Consider the following 23,452-nt stretch of genomic DNA (forward strand, 5'->3'; position numbering starts at 1 on the left):
TGCCTGTGTGTGTGTGTGTGTGTGTGTTTGTATGCATACAAAAAGAATTACCTATCATTATGCAACCCAGTAGTAAATTGTCAGTTTGAATGACTGGGTGTGGTATAGGACCATCACACATTCACATGACTATTGACTGTAATAAATAAGGATCCAAAAGCACTAATTCTCAGTAAAGAAGAGGACATTTGGATATCTGGAGAGATTATTTCTCTGTGCCTTTGTTGGACACTAGGTTGTGGGATTTTATTTTTAGTTTTTATGTTGTACTGAAGCAGTGAACATGGTGTTTTATGATACTGCATTGAGTTTATGTGTATACATTTTATTTATTATTTTCTATAATTTTTAAGTTCACATATTTTGCCCAATTATATTCCTAAAAAACTATTCTGTGGCTCCAGGTGTGGTTGTGTCACCATATATTCTCTTAAACCCTCCTTCAAACCTAAACACTGGTCCTTATGCATGCCTTCCAGTAGCACTAATGGTTTACAATTACATTATAACTGGTAAGTAAGCAGACTGTCTTCTGTGATATCATCAGTGATCTCTAACAAAGGCACTAGACGATTCGGGGGAACAAACCATCTGATGTCTCAGATTTTTGTTTGTTTGTGTTCACTCTTTTGTCTTTTTGGCCACTTTTCTTTATATATTTCTCTTCCTCCTGCTGAAGTGTGACGAGGACGTCCCCTCGTATAAAGACATTTGTCTGCATGCATTTGATTCTATTTGGTCTGTCAGTTCCCTGGTTGTCCACTGGGTGCCACTGTGATATCAGACACCTGCAGCTGTCAAAAGTGGAGCTTATACTTTCACTAAATAACGAGCCAGAGCTCTAGCTGCGCGTAATGATGCTATGAACTTGAGCTATCAGCATTCATCCATCAAGAGGACATCTTAAAAATTACTCATCTGTAAATGTTACACATTGCGTCACGAAAAGAGAAATGCGTTTGTCTCTTAAATAGGTCACACGTAATGTTGGGACTCATCACTGCAGGAAGGCGTTCGTGCATGTAAATACAGTTTGCTGCTGCCTCCACTCAGGGTGCAGTTTTCTTCTCTGGGGGGGGGGCTTTAGTTACATTTAATTTTTCCAGGTCCACATGGACACATATTTGTGACGGTGTCAGACTGTTATTACAAAGCATATATGCCCCAAAGAATGAACTGAACAATGTGGCTTGTAATGTGAGGTTCATCCTTGAATTCACGTGAACATCTATGCCAAATTCAAAGAAAGTTCAGTAATACATTCTTAAGATATCCTGATTACAAGATGCAGGAAGACACATTCTCCAGTCATGGCTGCCTCCAACACAGAGGCATAAAAATAAAACAACACTGGCTTGCTTCATGAAAGTGCAAACTTTAATTTGAGAATTTTAGCAGATACATGATGATATGTTCAAATAATGTTAAAGCTCAGCAGTTTCTTCTTCTTTAGTTTCTTTCCACAAATCTGCCTCCAAGTCTTTGTGGTGAGGTGACTGTGGTGGGAAATGAAAGCTGTCCTGCCACTGGTATACAATATAAGACTGCTTCTTCAACAGTTTCTGCTTGTAATACAAACTAAAAATGAGGCTTACACAAGCACATAAAACACAAACAAGCAATGTGTTTTCAGTATCTACAAAGTTTTCTCTTCATAAAAGCACAGTGATTTAGACTCTGCTTACAGTATCATACCTCTGTTTTCAGTGGTAATGCGAGGGTCTAGGTTTGGTTTATAAAAGTAACGCTCTGATTAAAACATATAAAACTTCATCTGGAACACATTCCATAAACACTGAAACTGCAGTTTTGTAATACTTAAGGCAATTATTATTAAACGCATATAAACAAATATTGGGATTTGTTGGAAAACTGTAAAAAATAAAATTCAAAGTAATCACTTTCAGTTTTGTTGGTGGCTGTATTATTATTATTATTATTATTAAGACAAAGTCACACTTTAAAGATATTGACCACAGCATGAGCCCTTTTTTTTCCAAAATAAAATTTTAGGGACATTTACATGCTTTTAAATGCAAACATTGGATTCTCATGCAACATAGTTGCATTATTATGAAATAACTATTCAGCCAACATCTGACGAATGACACGGTAAACATTTCTTCTGATAAATACTGGTGAAAACTGTGTTTTGTGGTGCAGTTATGTCATCTTTTTTCCTTCAGTGATGGTGAAAGTTTTCAATTAAGCTGAATACACGAATGCACGATTCACGCAGATCACAGAAGCGAATGCTGAAGTATATAGTACCAAAGACCGGAATCCATTCTTCTAGTTGGCTTCTGCCACCAGATTATACCTAAAAAAATACAGGGTAGAGAAAAAAACGTTGCAATTCCTGATACAACCTGATTTTTACACAGCAATGTTAACTGAGCCATTTAAATAGTTACCATTGTGTCACACCAGTCTTCAGGTCGATTTGTTCCAGGTCCAGCTGCAACTGGGAGAACAAAGGGATGCGATTAATTTCTGTAAAATTCATAATTTTATGCAACCCTTCGCTGTAACTAATTCATCTATGATGTGTGCAACTACCTTTCCAATGAGCTCTTTCTCTCTGCTCATGAAGGAGACACTGTGCTTCACTGACAGGTCCAGGCGTCTCTGCATGGACTCCTCCAGAGAAAAGTCAAAGTCAAACCTACAGGAGATGAGAGACAATGAGTCAGATCAGCATCATCGCACTTGTTTCTCTAAGTATCCTCATTTGTGTTACCTCTCGTTGAATTCTGGGTTGAGGTCTCTCTTCTTGGTGGCAGTTCTTCTCTTGGTGGTGGCCTTCTTGTCAGGCAGCAGGAGGAAGGAAACATACGGGTCTGCTCCGTCTTTGGAGCAGGCTACCAGGGCTCTGTACAGAGATCACATTCAAAGCATACGGTGGTAACAGCTGGAACAACTGTGTGGAAAAAATGATGACATGGGAGAAATGTATGTGGTTCAGGCACCTGCAGGCGTAGATGGTGATGAAAAGCCTGTTTTCTTCTGAGGAATAGCCGATTGTGAGCTTCACTTGGCCTGGGCTTGTGTTATCACCAGCACTAAAGACACCAGGGAGACAAGTGAATTATGAAAAATATCCACAGCCTCCTGATAGACATATTGTCTTTACAGGTATATACAAAACAATGAGTCAATGATGCCAGTATGATGTGGGACTCACACGTTGAATCCTGTTCTGTGTCTGAGGTCTAGATGAGAAGGATCCCATTTCGGCACCACTTCACCTTCGCTGAATTGAGACACTGCCAGCTGAGTGTCCAAGATCTAAAGTACATGGGAATCAGATATGACATGATCCATGACTGATCCAGCAGATACCAGGGTGAAAAACACCAGTCTGATTACATATACACTGCAAATACTAACAACAGCATCACAGTAGTACAGACCTACACACAGCCTGCAGTGTACTGATGTCTCTCAGCCACTGATAAAACCTGTTTAAAAGCTTGTGAAGCTACACAAGCAGAAGAGGTTTAGCTTGACTTAGCATAATTAAGGAACTACAAAAACGAATATGTCCAAAACATCTGATATCAGGCCATCTTCAGTCCATGTGTTGAATCTGTCTTCCCCCGATATTCTGAGCAGCACTGGTTAACCTTCACAAGTGATTAATGTGAGGTCATTGCTCCCAAGAGAGTATTTTCAGTACCTTGAGTGTGGCCCTCAGTAATATCTGGCTCTCTGGAAGGGCTCCATCCAGACTGAGCCAACGATCAAGCACCAAGCCTGGCTCAACAAGCACCTCTCTCAGAGGAAGTGTCAAGGACCCCAGAGCCTGGCCCCAGCTGTGAGAGAGCTGAAAGTAAACACACATTGTTTAGACTTTTATTTGAAAACATGTACATTTACAGCCACATATTCTTCAAACTCTCACCTTGATTGTAAGTGTTTCATCTCTGGGATCACGAACCAAGAAATGGAACGCTTCATCCCATCGTGGGGATGTGGAGCGCTCATACACCTATGTGAAAAAAAACAGGAATTAGTTCTGTTTTTTGTTGAACACCATTTTTTAGTGTACATGTTCAATGCTACCTTTGTTTTGTTTGAAACACCTTTGAGGATAATCTCTGCTCCAACCTTTGGCTCCTTTCCACTCTTCTTCAACTGAAATATTAATTTATTAAAACTGTAGTCAAAGCATTACATGACCAGTGAACAAGTCATTATGCAGTTGCATTAGCCCACTGCAGTGCAGTACAAAGAAACCATTGTGCCTCTCAAGACACAAATATATGGTCTTACCGGTAAGCCATGGGCACGCTCCACATACACAAACAGCAGAGCTGCTGATGGAACAACCTTGTTCTGGTACGACTGCTGGGATTGGTACTGCAGGATCTGTGCAGGAAACAGAACCCCACAGCACAGAGACAGAGCTTCAGTAGGAGTCAAAGTTTCCTTTGACAGCAGAGCAAGATATTAGCAGAAATAAAGGTAATCTACACAAACCATCTACAAAGTTAAGTTACATACACATTTTTATACATGTCCTGAAAAAAACCCTCAGTTAAAACTGTCACTGCACACTGTGTTTAATACTCAGCTGTGATTGGTCAGTTATGATGCTCTGTGGACCAGACCATTGTTATGGGAAATGAGCATGTCCGATCCTCTAATGATGTCTGTTAAATTTGATTTTAACACAATATATTGCGTGAAATGATTGATTACTTTGACAAGTAGCCGTGTAATAAGCAGGATAGAGTGCAGTGATCTGGTCATTGTTGTAAATTTAACTCTTACAGCATGTCTCACTCAGCTGCTGATACTCAAACTCATAGGAAAGTCTCATAGGAAATATCACATTATAAGCAGTAGGGAAAACGACAGCAAGTGTGGGATGAGTTTGTCTTAATATAAACTTGGTCTATGTAGTACTGCTGATTGTTTTATAAATGTGTGGTTAGTCAAGGCCTCTAGTTTGTATTACAATTGTGCTATATGTGTACAGTGTTATATCAACATCATGAGAGAAAAAAAGTACAGCACATATCTAACCTGCTCCAGTCTGGGTAGTTCAGAGACTCGGGGCAGCCATTCCAGCACCAGGTGAACACGGCCTGACTTCACATCATTTAGAGTGTACCACTAAAAGTAGAAGAGGAGTAAAAGAGTAGCACACAAATGTAAATGTAAATATTATTTAATGTCTGATCAAGTCATTTCATCTATGTGTTACACACCGTATCAATGAACTGTGCGCTGATTATGTCTCGTAGGTTAAGCTTGAACCTGCAAAGATACAGCTTAATTTTTTTTCCTCCTTTTCACTGACATATTGTACTCATTAAAGTTGTGATATTTTTATTTGTATGAGTCAGGCAAACCTTCCAAGGAAGTCATCCTGGTCGATGTCCTTATCAAACAACTCAAACTGGATCTCTTGACCTGGAAGCTGAGTCAGAATCACCTGAAAAAAAATAATTAATAAAGTTACAAACCTCCAAATCCCATCAGATGGGCAGAAGAAATAAAAGTAAAAATACCTCATAGAGTTCGTTCCAGATGGGATTGAGGTTCTCTTTGATGGTGTGGCTGCGGAAGGTTATACCAGCAACACGGATCTTGACATAGGGGTCGCTCTTTCCCTTCACCATGCCGCCCATGAAGTTGTCCTTTGCTATCAGGGTCTGAGCCTCCATCAGATGGATTCGCAACACTCCCTGAAAACAGAACAAGGACAGGTAGTGAAGCTGCAGGGTGTGAGAGTGGTGTCTGCTGCTGTTTGACCCTTGGTGACTCTTTATTTCTTTACCTCAGTTGCAAACTCTGGATCGGGTGTGGTGTGCAGTGGTCGTGTTGGTTGAGGTTTAGCTAAGCCACCGGGTCCCAGAGGGTTCAGCTCTGATGTGATTCCACCCTGGCCCATCCCAGGCCCAGATGGTAAGGGACGAGGAGAAGGAGTTGTAGGAGTAGTATCATCACTAAGCCACAACACCTAAGAGGAAACAAAAAAATGTGAGGGTAACTGTCAAGCAGCAGATTACAGAACTCTGTTGCCGTCTGCATAACACACATACACAGTAAATGTTAGGGTTTTGACAATGTGGGTGAATCTTCCAGGCTTAACAAACACAAGTGTGTGTGTCCACAAAAATATCAATGTGATCTTAAAACAAACCCTGAGCACAATTTTGATGTAGATGCGGCTGGCAGAACCCGAATTCTCCAGCTGGAACCACTGGTCCATAGTAAGATCATGGGTCCCCATGATGCGAGTCAGAGGGATAGTCAGACTCCCCAAGGACAAAGCACGGTCATCATCCTTCACCTGATTGAAAAACAATAGCAGAAGACTCAGAGTTAGAATGAACCACAACAGAGCGATTACAGATAATTAGTGGAAACAGCTGGGAAATCAATACGGCTTTTTAGTGCACTAATTACATTGACACTGGGACTATTGAAGCTTGCTTAATTAATGAGTCATCAGTTGTTACTTATGACTTACCTGAATGTCGATATCTTGTTTACGAGGATCCTGAATGAAGAAGGTAAAAGCATCCTCCCACACAGGGCTGTTAGTTCCATAGCAAGTCTGCAGAGGAGAAAAAACATGTCATTATGCACAGTTTGGTTTGAAGAATGAGGCTTAATGGAGCCATTTTTAGTCTCACCTTGCTCTCTTTGGTGGTATCCTGAATGGAAACCTGCACCATTGGGCTTGGGTCTTTATTACCTTTCCTCATCTACAGTATTTAAAAAAACAATGCGAGTAACAGTTAAGAAAAAATGAACACACGCCATGATAATGAAAAAGTAAACCTTATAATTACAGGCAGCTCGTGAGCTTGGTCAAGATAGACGGCCAAGATGGCAGCAGATGGAGGATCAGCCGTCTTACTTGTCAAGTTCTGGTTCTTCTGTATAACCTGGTGGAAGATAAACAAGCAGGAGGAAATGATGTAGGTCCAACATGCTGGCAGTGCTCACCCAAAATCTGACTACTTGACAATATATAATAATGTATATAACATTTTAGTACCGTACATAAAAGCACATAAAATGCAAAAAAAAGTATATATATATATATATATATATATATATATATACTTTTTTTATATATATGTTAGCTTTTTGGCCATTAATAGTCAGCTAATAAATACCACTGTATATATACTAAATATACTAAAATATACTAAATCAACAATCTGGAAAGCATTAGTGCATACATGGTGTCGAAGTCACTACCCAAAAGTCTGCTGCCATAACCCTGTGCTGCAGCCTCACCTCGCTCAGTCTGTCAGCAGAGGACAGCAGAGAGAGCCATTCCAGCCGGAGGTGAATGCTGCCAGATGGGACGTCCCTCAGACTGAACCACTGTGTGCATAAAAAAAACAGAGGCCTCGTTACCACACAGTTCTCTCATCTGACTAGTTTCTTGGGCCTGTACAGGGCAGCAGGATTGAAGACGGTGAGATCAGAGCAGATCACGAGGAGGCACATGGTGTCCACACCGTCACATGCTAAGATCATTCTCATCTTACTCAGATAGTTTTCAGGGCAACACAATGTGTAACTGTATTCTTTTAAGACTTGTAAGACTGGATTTTTGATATTCAAAGCAATACTACTCACATCATCCACAACTCGTGCCTTTTTTACAATGTCAAGGTCCACCTTGACCCTGAAAAAACACACATATAGAAAGACACAGAGAGAATCGATAAAAGTCATGAATAAAACAAGTCATATTTCAACAGAGCCGTGGTCCCACATGGCAAAAGCAGTTATGGAAATGACACAAGAAGCACAAAGAGACAGAGTAAATGAATGAGAATGAATAAGCTACCTTCCCAGGAAGTCATCCTGGTCTGGATCTTTGTCAAAAACCTCCACTTCCAACTCCTGACCAGGTACTTCATGGACAATCACCTGACACACATACACACACATAAATGGACAAATACACACAACAAAAATACAAATATAGAAACAAACACAAGTGACATACAGTAACAAGGGCATGCAAACGGCGGTACACAGTTATAACAACAAGAATTGTGTTATACTGCATGTGTATGCATATGTAGACATTTTATTGCTTATTTAGAGTTTGGCTCATATTTCATAGTTCAAGAATAATGTCTTCCTGAGCGAGCAGCTTTCATAAGACTCTGCTTTTATCTTAAAAACTGCAGCTTCCTGCTACTTCCGAACAAGATAAAATCTCCTCAAAACTGTTTATCTCAGAAGCACCAAAGACATATTTACTATCCAAGACTTACAGCAATTTTTACAAAGCAAGGACACCAACATCAATCATTTTTGGTGGACAAGCTAGTACTAGGTGCAGCACTTCAAAGTCACATATCACGTTTCTTTTCAGTTCGGGTTTGAGTATATTCTCTTTAACCCCCAGCGGCCTCACCTCAAACATCTCCCTCCACTGTGGGTTCAGGTTGCTGTCGACGTGATGGGAGGTGAAGATTTGGGTTCCCACACGTACCACAGCGTAGGGGTCTGACTTGCCATCGATCAAGCCCTTAATGACTGTATCCTTGGCGGTCAGGTCCTCAGCCTCCAGCAGGTGAATACGCACAACTCCCTAGAATGTGAAGACACATGTCAGAAAGAATGCATGAACTAATAAGATGAAAATGTTAAAGAAGCTAACATCTTTGCAACATTTGTGTTTCATCCATTGTCACTGTGATCTTCTGTATGATCTTAAGACTATGTGTTTGCTTGAAGCTAATATGGTCAGACAGATCTGCTTTAGTCTGTGTGGCACCATATCTGCAGGCCATTCATTATGGAGACAGTTACCCTTGGGAGAGGGGAGCGGAGCTGCGCAACGTGCAGGTCGGCCACCAGAGGAACAGTGAGACGGTTGGGGAGGACCAGGTAGGAGGCTATTGCATCCATTATCATAGTGTCCGACATGGCACTGCAAATGAATGCAAGGGTGATGTTGGGGATGCATAGGGAAAGGACGGACAGACAGACAGACAGACAGACAGAGGCTATACACTGCTGCTGACTGTGTGTCCATGCAAGAACAACTGCAACAAAACCAAAGGAAGCTCCCATCGTCTGGCACAGTCTTCTGTGAAACCATGTTGGTAATTCTCATCAGAAGGAGGAATACACTCATAAACAATGACAGTCATTGAAAGTATTACCACAAGGAATATTGAGGAAGTACAATACATGTAACACTGATGAATCAGGAACACATTGACACTTGCTTTCGTTGTATTTTTACATGTAGCAATGTGCTCAGTGTAAACACCATATGAATATACAGTAGTTAATATGGGTTACAACAACAGACCATACATTTATCTTCCATATTCTATATAATTATATAGAATATTTTATGTCACTTCAAAGAAATCCAAAGATTAGGTTGTTTGTATCATAATACTGTATGATAAATTAACAGGTTCTCCAGTATGGTATAAAGTTCTAATAACTTGAAGAACCAGGTATTTTTCAATATCTGTCATTGTCAACAACCCATGAGAAAACAAAACGTGACTTCATCTCACTATTATCTGACTGTCTGACCTTCTATGGCAAAATGTCCAAAAATTTAAAAAAGCAGGCTGCAAATACGCAGTATTCATTCTCTACTTTATTGTATAGGGGACTACTTTCACTGGTGGACTGATCTATATCTGGTGGCATCTAGATTATTTACCGTACCAGGACAGCCTCTGAGGGCCCCAATGAAAATAGGCACTACCACTGTCTGTGCTAACAGCCTGGGCCCAGTGTAACAGCATGACTTGCTGGGTTTTTTGTCTCCCTGGGGGATATTTATTAGTTTGTTGTTATTTTTGTATTGTTGACAAGATCAAAATTGTGGGGCATTACTGTCCTGGTCCTTTCAGGATGTGACAACCAGATCCGTTACTGACATTTGGGCTTGGTTTTCTGTTTGTCTTGGAAGTCTATGTCTGTTACTTTAATCTAAGTAAACATTAAACTATCTGAACTGGATGTATGGGTTCCAAAAAGTGCATCCTCCAAAACATTTCAACTACACCTGACAGACACAAAAACATCCATGCAGGACAGAGTTCTCACTTCAGTCCCGGGATATCCAGCAGGTTGGTGAGTCCAGTCCAGTTAATATCCAGTTTCTACATATGAGACACAGAAAAAGCATCATATTAACCATGAATGCAGGGCTCACACTACACTGCGGGGAAAAAGTAAAAAAACACTCACAGGCCTGCGAATGAAGAACATTGTAATGGCTCCAACCAGAGGGACATCTCCAATCAGAGGTTCCAGGATCACACGCAGCTTTCCGTGGAGCTACAATGAGAGTATTCAATGTGTTACCAGACCACTTCAGTACACCGCACAAAGTGTCACAAAAAATGTCATTCTTCTACCTGGATTCCCTTCACACCAGCTTTGCAGAAGTACTTTTTGATCTCAACATTGATCTCAACATCACCAGCATAGCTGTAATAGAGGAGCAGTGACAAATCTTAAGGTAAATGTTTAACCAAGGGAAGCAGCTCCGACGAGTAATAACAGACAGAGCAGCTTTTTTGTGCTAAGTAAACAGTGATCTGCTGGCACAGACACAAACAAACACTGGCAGGAAACTAATTCAGGACACATTAAGCTTCTAATTATTTATTCCTTATTAAAAAACATATAAAATAACAAATGAATAAAATTGATGATGCATTACCTCAGGTACAAATCCAACATAACCTGTCTCTTATCATGCTCTGTGTGAGCCTTTACACCAACCACCTTCACCGCCTGTGAAAACAACAGCTGCTATTGAACAAAGCAAACAGGACTCACTTTTCATGGACACACATTAGCAAAGATGCACATGTGCTGTAATGAATCTGAGGCTTGTGTTAAGTGAACAATGAGACTTGCATTTATAAAACCCAGATTAATACTCTAGGCCTGATTGGTGGCGGCTGCATTTATGATACCTTGTCTCCGATGTTGACCTTGGTGAAGCTGAGAGTCTGCAGGTGAATGCTGGAGGCGCGGATGGCAGGAGCAATAGTTTCCACCAGTAACTTCTCCAGATATTGGCCCACAAAGGGCCAAGCCTGCTGCAGGATCTACAGAACAGAACTAATTATTTATTTGTCTCTTAATTGAATTTAATGATGCAAAAATAACATTAATGAAAGTAATAAAATGTGGTTCTGTTTTCAAGGTATGGTAATATAATTTAGTTGAATCAAAAACAATAATACTGCACAATACAAAGTCAGGTATTGATCTGTAATGCATCGCCACGTCATGTTAAATATCATTTTACTCTCATTCCACAGGGTGAATGGAATCAGTGTGTCAGTGTAACTCCCATATTGGTGTTAGCTTTAGCATATCATTGTGATGTGTATGGGAGAGGTGCCAGGTCCTGTTAGCTACTGTTTACCAGTTGTCTGCAGCTACAAGCAGGTGTCCCAGGCTTATGCTGTACATACAGATGTGCATGTGGTAATAATGCAGTCTTTTGAAGTGTAACTCTTGCATTGCTCACTTTGTATTGCTTAAGATAAGAACATTCTGTAGATGGCTGCATGCGAGTAGCTGTATTGTATTTCAGCCTGGCCAGAGGACAGACGTGGGCCGGGTGAAAGATGAGTCCAGCAAATTGCCATCCCACAATCTGGGCTTCGGTCAGCGACTTCATTACAGTTTTCCCCTCCAGATGGGCACAGTTTTGTATTAGTATTCATAACCACACTTCGCCTGCACTGATGTGAGGTTAGAGCACTGTCACAGTGATGAAGAAGCTGCGATATGATCCGAGCCACTCCTCCTGCCTCTTAATTACACCAGTAGATTATCGGCCGTGATGGGAGGGAGCACCGGGCGCTGGGTCACATGGAGTCAGCATAATCTTTAATACTAAATGTAAGGTACGACCGGAGTTACTGAAGTAAGCCAGGAATACCTTATCTTAAAATCATTTGTTACTTCCTCTGCTTTACTTAACAACACTCAGTGCCATCATCACACAGTGTGCCAAAAACAGAATGCAATATGAACTTTATACTAAGACAGGGGAGAAAAAACACACCTTATTGAGCCACTCCACTTTTTCCACATCTGGAAAGTTGACCTGTGGATGACAGCACAGTGTAAAAAAGACCTCCAGCATTTAACAGTGCAGTTCAAATTTGTGAGATGATCATTACAGAAAACACAAACAGTAAATTTCTAATGATAACAGCTTTCTGTCTTTAATACAGAGAGAGAGAGAGAGACTTTAACACAGAGACATGAAAAAATAGAGCAACAGCCACTGCAGCTATTGTGGTCATTGAAAACATTTTCAGGAAACCACATGCTGTATATAAGATCAGAGCCTCACACACACACACACACACACACATGGTTTATTCTCTCTTTATCCTGATATGGTGGTCCTGGTTACTGCCTCTGCTCTGCTCTGATGTTTATGAGTCATCCGGTTTTTGAAGCCAGATAAGGTCAGGAGCAGCTCTACTGAAGCGAAAGGGGAAGAGGAAACCCCCACAGAGAATCTCTCATATTGTAGTTTAAACAAATTTGTGCAAACAACCCACACTCTGCAGTCCTTTCAACGTGACCCTCAGATGCTTCACATTTACACTGACATTGTAATTCACATTCCTCAGTGTGTAGCAAGTCCCCAGACACTGCACATTAAGAATGTCTAAATTAGGGGAAAGGCAGTGAACACAAAGGGCAGCCATACACATATTTACTGTTATGCATGGAATAATCTAGAACAGCAGCTTATATTCAACACACATGTAAGGTGCAGAGGATGACAGTGATCTCACCCAGGGAGGCAGATCCTTCTTGGTTCTGAAAACCTTCTCAGTGGTGACTTCCATCTCGTTCTCCAGAAGGTACATGGCAGACTTCAGCCTCATCACTTTATCTATTCGGCTGTGCTTCCATCCCATGTAGATCATCAGACCGAACAGCACCACACTGATGCTGAAGCCATAATATCCGGCCAGGTACACCGGTAGGAGAGCACCCAGGCATTTTCCAAACGACCAGAGCACACTCACTGCGCGTTCACCGGGGGGCTGGCTCGGTGAGGCCGGGGGCGCACTGATTCTGCTCATGCCCGGCTCTGCATCAGCGGTTGGCATGGCAAGATCGATGTGACTTCAGCAGCTAGACCTGGCCTTTAGATTTAGATTCTCTACTTCTGCGACAGAGTGGCAAGCGCCGGTGAACACTTACCACCGTGTAACTACTACAGGGATCATCGAGCGGTGAAGTACAGGCTTCAGTCGGTTAAATCATGATCACGACTCGTCTTCGTTGCGCTCCCTCCTCTGCTCCGCTCCGCGAGGTACTCTGCCGGGCGATTCCGTGTTTCATTTACGTGTGCAGCTTTTCTCAGACAGCAGGGCAAACAGGGACTAAGACCCGAGAGGGCGGTCTCTGCTTCAATCCCTCCTTCACATCCAGCAGAAGCCTCAACACTAGAATTAACTTGTAGCGTCATGCGCTGACTCGGGCGGAGCGTTTACCTCCAGCCTGCAAACCGAAGCTGCTGTTTATTGTAAACACACCAGAGGGCACATTAACAGCAGCGCCGTCCAAATGTGCCACAAAAAAACATCTACGCCCAAAAACACTGTACAAATGGACGCAGCTGGTCCGTTATCTTTTTTTTTACGTAACTGGAATAAATCTTCCTGAACGCGCAAGCGCTCACCTCCACTGCAGCAGCTCTCAGTGCAGAGGTTCGCCTACGGAAAGGTGTGACCATCAGCTGTGAGGCTTCACCCAGCAACGTGTGCACCATGTTGCACCGTTAGGCACACATAAAGTGAGCAATTTTTGCAAAGCACAGTGTCCAGTAGTGTTTCTATTAGGAGCTCCACTTATGAATTAAGTCTTTTTTTAAATATTCATTTCAGCCAATCAGCTCCCAATAGAATAGAACAGAATATAATACAAATACTTTCACCCCAAGCTGGGACATTTCGCAGTAATTAGACCTTTATGATGTTTTAGTCATCCTATCCTCAAGCTGTCATAACAAAATTTGTTAACAAACAGACATTTAAATAAAGAATTGGTTCACTGAATTTCAGAAGAAGCAGAAGTTTAAGTCACAAGATTATGAGACGTGATTTTTGTAATGATGCATGCTGTGTCATGACAGGAAGGCCAAAGTAAAAACTGTGTTGTGTCAGCGATAAAAAACAACTTATTTTTTAATGACTAACCTATCTCCTGACTTTGGGTTACAGTGTATAGCCTACATGTTAATGTTACAGAATATTTAGCATTCATGTAATCAATATTTTATAAACACTTCTGATAGGTGCAATATTCACACACCACAGTGTACAATATGTATTTAGTTTTTGATGCACTATGTACAGTTTTCTTATAAACCACTTCTACCGCCACTCACCTGTGCAATAACTGTTAATATGTAAAGTGGTTTTTTTTTTGATTGAGTCTATTTTATTATGTATATATCTTTTTATTGGTAGTCTATTTTATGATGTATATATCTTTTTCTTAACTTATCCCTTGCTGTCTGTATGCCGTTGCAAAAATGCAATTTCCCCATTGTGGGACTAATAAAGGTTTCTTAATCTATACCAAAAATCAGATTTCTCAATTGATGCCAGAAAAGTTTGTGTAACAGCTCAATACTATACCATGTCATGACTCTAGGGGCTGACACACAATTTTTTATAAAGAAAGTATTTGAACAAACGTCTGCCAATAATTTCCCCATTTGGTGAACATAAATACTTAAACGGTAAGGCGATGATATAGTTATTACAGCGTTAGAATCTGTGATGTGTTGTGTTCTGTCCTGTTAAGAAAAGATGTTGTAAAGCAGGAGGTTGTGCATAGACGATTACCTGACACTAATAGCAACAGCAAACACAACAAAAATAGAATGGCAGAAGACACTAGGGACAGTGTCCTCTTCACACCTCGAACACAAAGACACCTATGTTAGAATGCTGTTTATAGATTACAGCTCAGCATTTAACACTGTCATTCCCAGCACACTGGCTGAAAAGCTCCTCACTCTTGGACTGACATCCCCCCTCTGCCGCTGGGTCCAGGACTTCCTCACAGACAGACCCCAGACTGTCAGAGTTGGTGCCAGAATATCAGCCACAAAGACTGTGAGCATAGGAACCCCCCAAGGCTGCGTGCTCAGTCCACTGCTGTACACCCTCTTCACCTACGACTGCGTCCCCTCCCAGAGTAACACGTCCATCATCAAGTTCGCTGACGACACAACAGTCATCGGGCTGATCACTGGAGGAGATGAGGCAGCCTACAGGCAAGAGGTGGCTCAGCTGGTGTCCTGGTGCCAGGAAAATAATCTCTCCTTAAACTCTGAGAAGACTAAGGAGATGATTATTGACCCAAGGAAGAGGAGAGACCAGCACGCCCCACTCTTCATCAACAAGGCCCAGGTAGAGAGGGTGAAAACCTTCAAACTCCTCGGCACCCACATCAGTGAGGATCTCACCTGGGCTCACAACACACAGCAGATCATCAAGAAGGCTCAACAGAGACTCTTCTTTCTCAGGAAGCTGAGGAAATTTGGATTACCCTCCAAACTCCTCAGCAACTTTTACAGATGTACAGTGGAGAGCGTCCTGACAAACTCCATCACAGTCTGGTATGGGAACTGCACCGTTCAGGACAGGAAGGCTCTCCAGCGTGTCATTAAAACGGCTCAGTTCATCTGTGGAGCAGCCTTCCCACCTCTACAGGACATCTATAATGCCCGGGTCACAAAGAGGGCCCACAATATCATCAAAGACCGCACTCACCCACAGCACTCACTGTTCACACTCCTGCCGTCAGGCAGACGCTTCAGGAGCGTGAAAGCAAGGACAACCAGACTAAAAAACAGTTTCTATCCACAGGCCATCAGGCTACTGAACCACTGACATTTTTCTTTATCTTTCCACAATGCAAAAATTGCACATATTTGTTTTTGCATGTACAATCTCTTAAAATATTTGCACATTCTAAACGTCCTACCTCTGTACATAGAACTGCACATTCTGTACATAGAACTGCACATTTTGCTTACTCTATTTTATTTTTTTTTTTTTTTTTTTTTTCCTATTGTTTATTCGTATTTTTATTTATTCTTATGCCTAAGTCTACTGTTTATTTTTTTTTTTTTTTTTTTTTTATCTTAATTTAGTTGTGTATAAAGTCATATGAAGGGAACTCGCAAAGTAAGAATTTCATTGCTCAGTGTAACTGTAAAGTGCTGTGCATTTGACAATAAACTTCTTGAATCTTGAATCTTGAATCTTGAATCTTTAATGGTGCTTTCAGGAAAAAGCCTGTTTTAAATTCACCTCAGCTGAGGACAAGATGAATCACTGGACCAACCTCAAGGGTAAAAAAATGCATTCATAAATTTGTTTTGTTCAAGAAGTCAAAGCTCTCAAACACTTAAGTGCATCAAGTGCACAGAATTTGAATTTGTTTTTCTGAGATTCATTCATTTCAGGTTCAAAATGTTTATCAAGGACAAATGCAAATTTGTCAAAATGACACCGATGCAACAATAACACTTTCTTCTCCACAGCTAAAACATGCACTTGTAGATTACCGTTGGTAGATGAAAGTGTAATCCTGTATTAGCACAGGTTTACACTATTTGATGCACTATTTAAATAATAAATGTGCCAATTGCAACAGCACAATTTTCCATTTTATACCTCATAAAAAAAAAACATGGCGATAAATTAGTTCAGCGTTCAAGTTCTGTAGCAGCTTAACTTGAGAGTATGAGGACAACTCTCCATCAGATCACCCATTTAGAATAAAAAAAAAGAACACCTATACTGTTTTTTTTAAACCAAAACCTTTAATCACTGTATAAACAAAAAAAGGAAATGACAAAAGTTGAGGAATAAAGAACAAAGAGTCCAGAATGTCCCAGAGGGAAAGCCTGACGTCCAGCAGGGGTTGGTTCACCTCTCCAGTATCCCTCAGCTGCTGCTGCTGCTCCGCTGCCTCTGGCTGACATGGACACTGCTGGCTTCAGATCTGACACGGGAAGGTCCTGGGTCTCCTGCTGCGCTCACCAGTCAGATTATTGAAAACATGTGATGTCACAGCAATGGCGGAGAAGACCGTTTACTTGGACCTCTGCCTCATCTTTCTCCTTTTGCGCTTCAGCCTGTAAAGTGGTCGTAACAACAGCCATTAAGACGATAAAGTGTACTCAAACCAGTTCAACTGTAAGCGGCCATAAAACGGGCATGATACATGCTCTTACCTGCGCATGCGCTTCTTTCTCCACTATGAAGGAAAAGACAAAATATATATTTTATTTACTGATTTCTAAAAACTCACCGAATATAGTCAAATGAACTGAACCAGACTACATTTTAAAACAGCAACATATATTATCAGGTGAGTGTTGACAACAAAATACTCGAGCATGCTAGCTAGCTAGCAAATGCACCACTGTTAACAAAATGTACGGTTCATAGAGAGCTAAATCACTGACCTTAGCTCTCATGTTGAGGACGGAAGGCTGGAAAAAGAATGGAAATTGTATGGATTGATTGGAGTGATTTGAAAAACGAGATGATTACTTTGGATTGTCACACCAGCAATTTTACTCACCGAACGCTAAGGAATCGTCTCCACCAAGGACGTCATATTCACGCGACATCTAATTTATAGGGGTTCGTCGCCATGATCAGAGCGGATGGTGCCACAGGTAAACATGGGAAATTGAGTTTTCTAGAAGCCACGCGAATCAATATATTTTTGGACCATATTATGAAGTATACATTTTTTATTTTTTTAATTTCTATTATTTCACAAAATATATACGCTGTGTATTGTTGTGTACCTAATCTATATAAAAAGTATGCCTAAATATTGTGTTTATACTGTGTTTATGGTTACCGTAATTTAGACTGCTGAACTTTAATACTGGTAAGATGTTGCTTTCAATAAAATAAAGCACAATCAGCAAATTGTGATCCATTATCCTTTTCATCATAATGCAAAACACACTCTGTAAAAACCTATAAACTATATATCGCCCAAAACAGGAGCACACAGATGATGTCAGGTGGTTTTTTAATGTTTCCAAAAATAGTCTCTGAAACTGGGATTTGTTTTACAAAAGCATCCATATATTTAACAGGTATGGAATTCTTATGTAAACACAGACTGTCAGACTCAGTGGTGGCACCAGAAGACTGAAAGCTGAACCCTTGGCAGGAGTTAGAACCATCAACAACAGAGAAAATGAAATCCATCTTTGTAAATCGCTCAAAGAGTCAATCTTCAATTGTCAGTTTTTAGAAATTATTAAGAGTATTTATTACAGCAAATACCTAGAAGCATACACAATCAACTACTGCACAGACCTAAGCAAGAGCTGTAAAAATGTGGTAATTTAGCTGATTCCAAAAATAACTATAACTAATGATGTTGTGCCTATAAACTGTTTTAAATGACGTCAGGGTTCAAAGAAGGGTCTTTCCACAATTATGCCCACAAGGCTCATTCCAAAAGGCATGGCTTTCATTGTTTGACCTCAAGGAAGTTATTCAAATGCCACACAATTACACTGACACAGATTTGTGCATTAGTCATCCTTGGCCGCTCTCTCAACTCATTTTATTTTCCACATTTCACTACAGCTACTGGTGGAGAAATGAAGGAAGGCTCAAGGTCAGTTGAATGGTGAGATGTTCCATTGAGAATATGTCCTTGTACAAAATACCCTCTTTTTTTAGTAGAACAATGCCCACTGTTAAAGAGAATGTGGCTGTCTCAAGGACAGTTAATTTTACTAGAGACGTACATGATTTTGTTTCAGGTGGAGTGACAGAATTTAGGAGCAGCATCATCATCCCAGACTGACATCAGTTAGATTCAGAGGTATTCACAGCGGCTATGCCCACAAGTGCCTCAGACAGCTGGGACAGAAGGATTTGTGACGTCTGTTCTTTGGGTCATCAGATGTCTGTCACAATTTACTGGGGAGAGCGTCTTATTCTGCAGCTTCAGTCTCCATTGCCTGTCCTGTTGCGTTCTCAACGGTCTTTGAAGCCTTTATAATAGAAAAAGAACCAAGTTAGAGTAAAGCTTTTGCACTTTAAACAGTCAATTTCAATTTTTGTCTTTGTAATGCAATTCATGGTGGAAGACAATTGTTGGACAAAGATGCTTTGAATATTCAAATGTTGAAGATTTTGGATAGTATTTTTATTCATACATAATGTCATCACATCACTGCTCACCTTCTTTTTCTTCTTCTTTTGAGTCTTACGGCTGGCTGAGCTCTGAAGCAAAGCCTTTACAGGAGAGAGGAAAAGACAAGAATGACCACATCATGAGGTGCAACTCAATATACCCCCACCGAAATGGTTTTGAAAAGTGCAGTCAGCTGAGTGCACGTCACAGCAGTGCTCTTACTTTCCATCAAACACTTATTACCTTCAGCTCAGGGTCCTCCACCTCATGCTCGGACTTGTAGAGTTCCGGCTCAAAGAGGCTGTTGGTGATTCTCAGAGGCCCATTAGCCATGAGCAGAACGGTGAACTTGAACTGAGCAACAAACTCACCTGAACAAAGAGAGCAGAGGGTTGTGTTATAGAAATGTTTTATATCGTGTTCGGTTAGCATGATGTGGTCGTAGTGTAAACATGTAAGCACATTTTTGTGACAAAATAATATTTCTAACAGACCACAGACACTCCATACATACATACATTTTAATGGTTTTATTTTAGAACTACAAAGACACCAGAATATGAATTGGCAGGTTTGGTACTGCCAGCAGAGCGGCCATGATGACCATTCATGCTGCTGTCACACTCCAGGGCAGGCTGCAATCAGAACTGGCTGTCCAAGCAGTGTCTTTATGCATTGTGCCCACAACTAGGCTAACAGATTAAAATTGTCAATTTTGATTGTTCTCAGTCAAACAAAGATGGATACAAGTGGACATCGGTGAGCCTGAGGTCAGGCATCAGAGTGAGTGAGAGAAGAGGGAAGAACATGGCTTTTTGTGGACATTGATGGATAACGAACGATAACCCTCTTCTCAAGTATGGTTTATCCTCTGTCTGAACTCTGTGAAGTGGAGCAGGTGGCCAACGACCAGCTCATACCTCAGTGTCAGGTAGTTCAGTAAGACTTGTAGAATGTTTATGGTATTAATCTATAAATCCACTCACCCTCTTTCTCATGCAGCACAGTAAATGGCTGCAGGAGCTCATGTTTGGCACATTCCACCACGCCCAACCTGGCCTTGCCTTCATCTTCAAATGCCCTAGACACACAAAGGAGATTAGCGGAAGAAATTTGAGATGATTTTGTTGACAGTAAATTGTAAGAGAAATAAGTGTAATTCTACCTCAGAGTGAAAGGCATTGTATCGAAGCGTCTCTCCATCTCACTGAAGAACGTCCGAGATGTCTTCATCTTCAAGCCGTACACCTTGTTGGGGTCACGTTTGTAAACGGTGGTCCTCTGACCTCCATCCTTTGCCTGAATCGCCACACAAAAGATTTCTTGACTTAAAGGAATTCTTCCAATTATAAAAGGAAACAGATGCTGGCGGAATTTTATCCCACCTTCCCCTCTCCAGTGCTGATGAGCACATCCACTGCATACACCTCATGCACCTCAAACTCTGCCTTCTCATGGTCCTTTCTGTAAATACAGAGTGATGAGGTCACTCACTGGTTAAAGAGAACACATCAGTAACAAAAGCCATCTGCTGTGAGGACTTACTTTTGCTGGTCCGTTGGGTTTTGGATGATGGTTTTCTCCCCGTCGATCACATGTTGTTTGAGCTGATGGGACAGCATGCCTGCACATCGAAGGAAATAAAGTCAGATGCTTAAATATCAATGAGCTGCATGATATTGGGAAACGCAGAGTTTGTAGGAGCCATATGTACTAAACACCCACCTTCTATAGGAGTGCACTTGAATGACTTGGAGATCTTGTTCCAGGCTTCTGTGACCTGTGTGTTCTGATGAGAGAGATCATTTAGATGATGTTTAAATTCAGACAACGTTGGTCAAATCAGTGGAAGAGCTTTACCTGGTTCCCCGGCTTGACAAGACGGATAGCAGCTTCAGCACAGAGGTGAGCTGCTTTGAGAACATCAGCCTTCCGCCCTGTCAGTGGGTTGTCCTGAAGTGACACAGGAGGCAAGTTAAAGAAGAACAAAGTCGGTAATGTTGTAGTTCTCAGGTGTAAGTTCTGACATTTCACCAGAGCATATGGCAAAGGATTATACTGTATGCACAGTCAATCATCAAATTCTTCATGGTGACATACCTTGGTCACTCCAACAACGAAGCTGTGAGCCACATTTGAGATGAATCCATCAACGTGCACACCCAGATCACTGCACAGAAACAGAACAAGGGAACAGCATGTAAGGCTCTAGAGTGCTGCAAATGAAACCAATGTATTCTGTTCAGGATGACCAGGTTTACATTCAGCTACTTACATCTTGACCAGGTCCCCGTCCTTCAGTACCACATCAGGGTCACTCTTCAGAGGGGAGTAATGGCATACACAGTTGTTAACTGAGACACAAGTAGGAAAAGCGATACCTAAAGAAGGAAGAAAGAGAGAGAGTGAATGAGTGCCGAGTCAGAGACAGTAATGGTGAGAGATGCCAATAAAGAGCCCAATAAAAGACTTACCTTTCTTCATGTCTTTTTCCCTCTTGAAGATCTTCCCAGTTTCTGCTGTGATAAAGGCATCTCCCTTTACACAGAGGCTGAGCACTGAGACTCCAGCTGCAGCTGCTGCAACAACAGTCTTCAGAGCCTCTGCAGGACAAGAGAGACAGTGTGGTTAAAATAGTATGTCAATGATATACTGGGCTGCTGGGTCAATGGAAATGAAAAGGAAAGTGAAGAGTTCTCAGCAACAGTGTAAATCCAGCTAGTTCTCCCCTTAACTGAACACTAATTGTAGAATAATTTCAGCACTGTGGACAGTTTTGAAAAAATTAAGATGCAACTCTTGCTGACTAAATAAGCTGATGTTCCATTTGCAAATAGGTCAGCATTTGACAGATTGTCTGACAGCTGTCACACAGCATAACACTAAACTAGGTGGTTTGAGTGAAGATAATTAGATCAGCTGTCATTCATTATAAAAATCATAACAAGGACACGCTGGTACTGCTCAGTCTTCACTACAGCATACAGTCCTACAACCAATGGTGATGCATTTAAGGACTGGAAATGAAACACAACAAGACACTAAAATCTGATGTATGTAAACACTGTTTATAGATCAATACAATATCAATATCATACAAGTTCATTAGATATGGAAAGGAGCCTTTAATTAGGCAGCTGAACTTACAATGACATCAAATTGCTGTACTATTTAAACTCCACATGGCATCTGCTGATAAAATGATGCCCACACATAGAGAGTGTGAACGTCGACACAAAAGATCTTCTCTAATAATAAATAATTTAACTCAGCACAGTGTGTCATATTCACAATTTACTCAATCGGTTCTTCAATTTTTCACGAAAATGTGGTTAGTATCGATTTGATTCTTGTGTTGGGATGCACCTCAATGTCGGCTACACTGTCTGGAACAACCCCCGTTTACACTGCTAATGGTTATCTATTACGTTAGCATTTGCAGCTAACTAGCGCTTGCTAGTGCGTTAGCTAAGCCACCTAGCAACCTAGCACACCGGGATACTGTGACAGCTACACGGCGTGTAACATGCACAGGATACTACAGGAAACAAATCTCACTTTTTGGCAAGATCCACGCTGTATTTGTTTTAAACAAATGTTATATGTTTGATGTGATGTAACGCTGCTCCTGCTGCGGCACATGGCACAGCTGCTGTCTGGGCATGACTAGCTGACACTGCTAGCTCATTTCAGACGGCTCCAGATACTTACGGACTCAACGCAAAGACTCGTATAGACAACATTTCACTTACGATTTGCAATCTCAGCGCCCATCTTGTACTTGGTAACCACCAAGTCATCGGCGATGGTCTGCTCCTGCGTCTCATCATCTCCAGACATGTTGGCAGTGTGTCCGCGAACTCAGAGTAACTTTTTCCCCCGGCGGGTGTCAGTCAGTCACAGGATGGACCACGCTGCTCTGAGCATCGGCCCGCCCGACATCCGCCGACAGCCCACGTCCACTAGATCCCGCCTGCTGCCAAAGATACACTCTACACGCAAGATAGTTCACATCCGGCTCTGTGCGTTGATGCGGAAACGACTAAGTAACGTTGTAAATTATTACAAATAATTACACACAAAATGTGACGTTTTAAGCCCTATTCGCGCAAATCTCGTGTGCGTATTTGTTTAATAAGTTTAGCTAAGTTTCACAATCAATTTATGTTAAACTAAATCATCCGCAAACTGTAATTAAACAAAACCGGAAGTACGCGGAGGTTACCTCCACTGG

At 41.3% G+C, this 23,452-nt stretch overlaps 2 protein-coding genes and 1 long non-coding RNA gene across 3 annotated transcripts; all 3 read right to left on the minus strand.

Moving 5' to 3' along the window:
• Window positions 1-1,355: 1,355 nt before the first annotated feature.
• esyt1a (extended synaptotagmin-like protein 1a) lies at window positions 1,356-13,124 on the minus strand. The gene is made up of 31 exons (XM_028410421.1): window positions 12,804-13,124; window positions 12,056-12,097; window positions 10,950-11,084; window positions 10,691-10,764; window positions 10,383-10,455; window positions 10,213-10,302; window positions 10,069-10,124; window positions 8,803-8,923; window positions 8,405-8,581; window positions 7,826-7,908; window positions 7,612-7,660; window positions 7,264-7,353; window positions 6,810-6,905; window positions 6,651-6,722; window positions 6,485-6,571; window positions 6,155-6,304; window positions 5,789-5,971; window positions 5,520-5,696; window positions 5,361-5,443; window positions 5,217-5,265; window positions 5,032-5,121; window positions 4,276-4,371; window positions 4,066-4,137; window positions 3,905-3,991; window positions 3,680-3,826; window positions 3,185-3,288; window positions 2,970-3,062; window positions 2,741-2,872; window positions 2,560-2,665; window positions 2,415-2,464; window positions 1,356-2,320 (listed from the first exon to the last, which is right to left on the minus strand). Exons 1-31 carry the CDS (start codon window positions 13,122-13,124, stop codon window positions 2,293-2,295), a joined length of 3,213 nt encoding a protein of 1,070 aa, XP_028266222.1. The 3' UTR covers window positions 1,356-2,292.
• Window positions 13,125-16,838: 3,714 nt separating this feature from the next.
• LOC114438165 (uncharacterized) lies at window positions 16,839-17,706 on the minus strand. Its single transcript, XR_003670970.1, has 4 exons — window positions 17,629-17,706; window positions 17,510-17,536; window positions 17,276-17,298; window positions 16,839-17,176 (listed from the first exon to the last, which is right to left on the minus strand). It is a non-coding gene; the product is annotated as an uncharacterized LOC114438165 (long non-coding RNA).
• A 370-nt stretch (window positions 17,707-18,076) lies between these two features.
• pa2g4b (proliferation-associated 2G4, b) lies at window positions 18,077-23,176 on the minus strand. The gene is made up of 13 exons (XM_028409350.1): window positions 22,971-23,176; window positions 21,693-21,821; window positions 21,494-21,599; window positions 21,319-21,388; window positions 21,079-21,171; window positions 20,944-21,007; window positions 20,764-20,842; window positions 20,604-20,682; window positions 20,384-20,517; window positions 20,205-20,299; window positions 19,462-19,589; window positions 19,266-19,319; window positions 18,077-19,075 (listed from the first exon to the last, which is right to left on the minus strand). Exons 1-13 carry the CDS (start codon window positions 23,056-23,058, stop codon window positions 19,016-19,018), a joined length of 1,179 nt encoding a protein of 392 aa, XP_028265151.1. The 5' UTR covers window positions 23,059-23,176; the 3' UTR covers window positions 18,077-19,015.
• Between the last annotated feature and the right edge of the window lie 276 nt (window positions 23,177-23,452).

Source organism: Parambassis ranga, chromosome 7, assembly GCF_900634625.1.
Source record: "Parambassis ranga chromosome 7, fParRan2.1, whole genome shotgun sequence".
NCBI lineage: Eukaryota > Metazoa > Chordata > Actinopteri > Ambassidae > Parambassis > Parambassis ranga.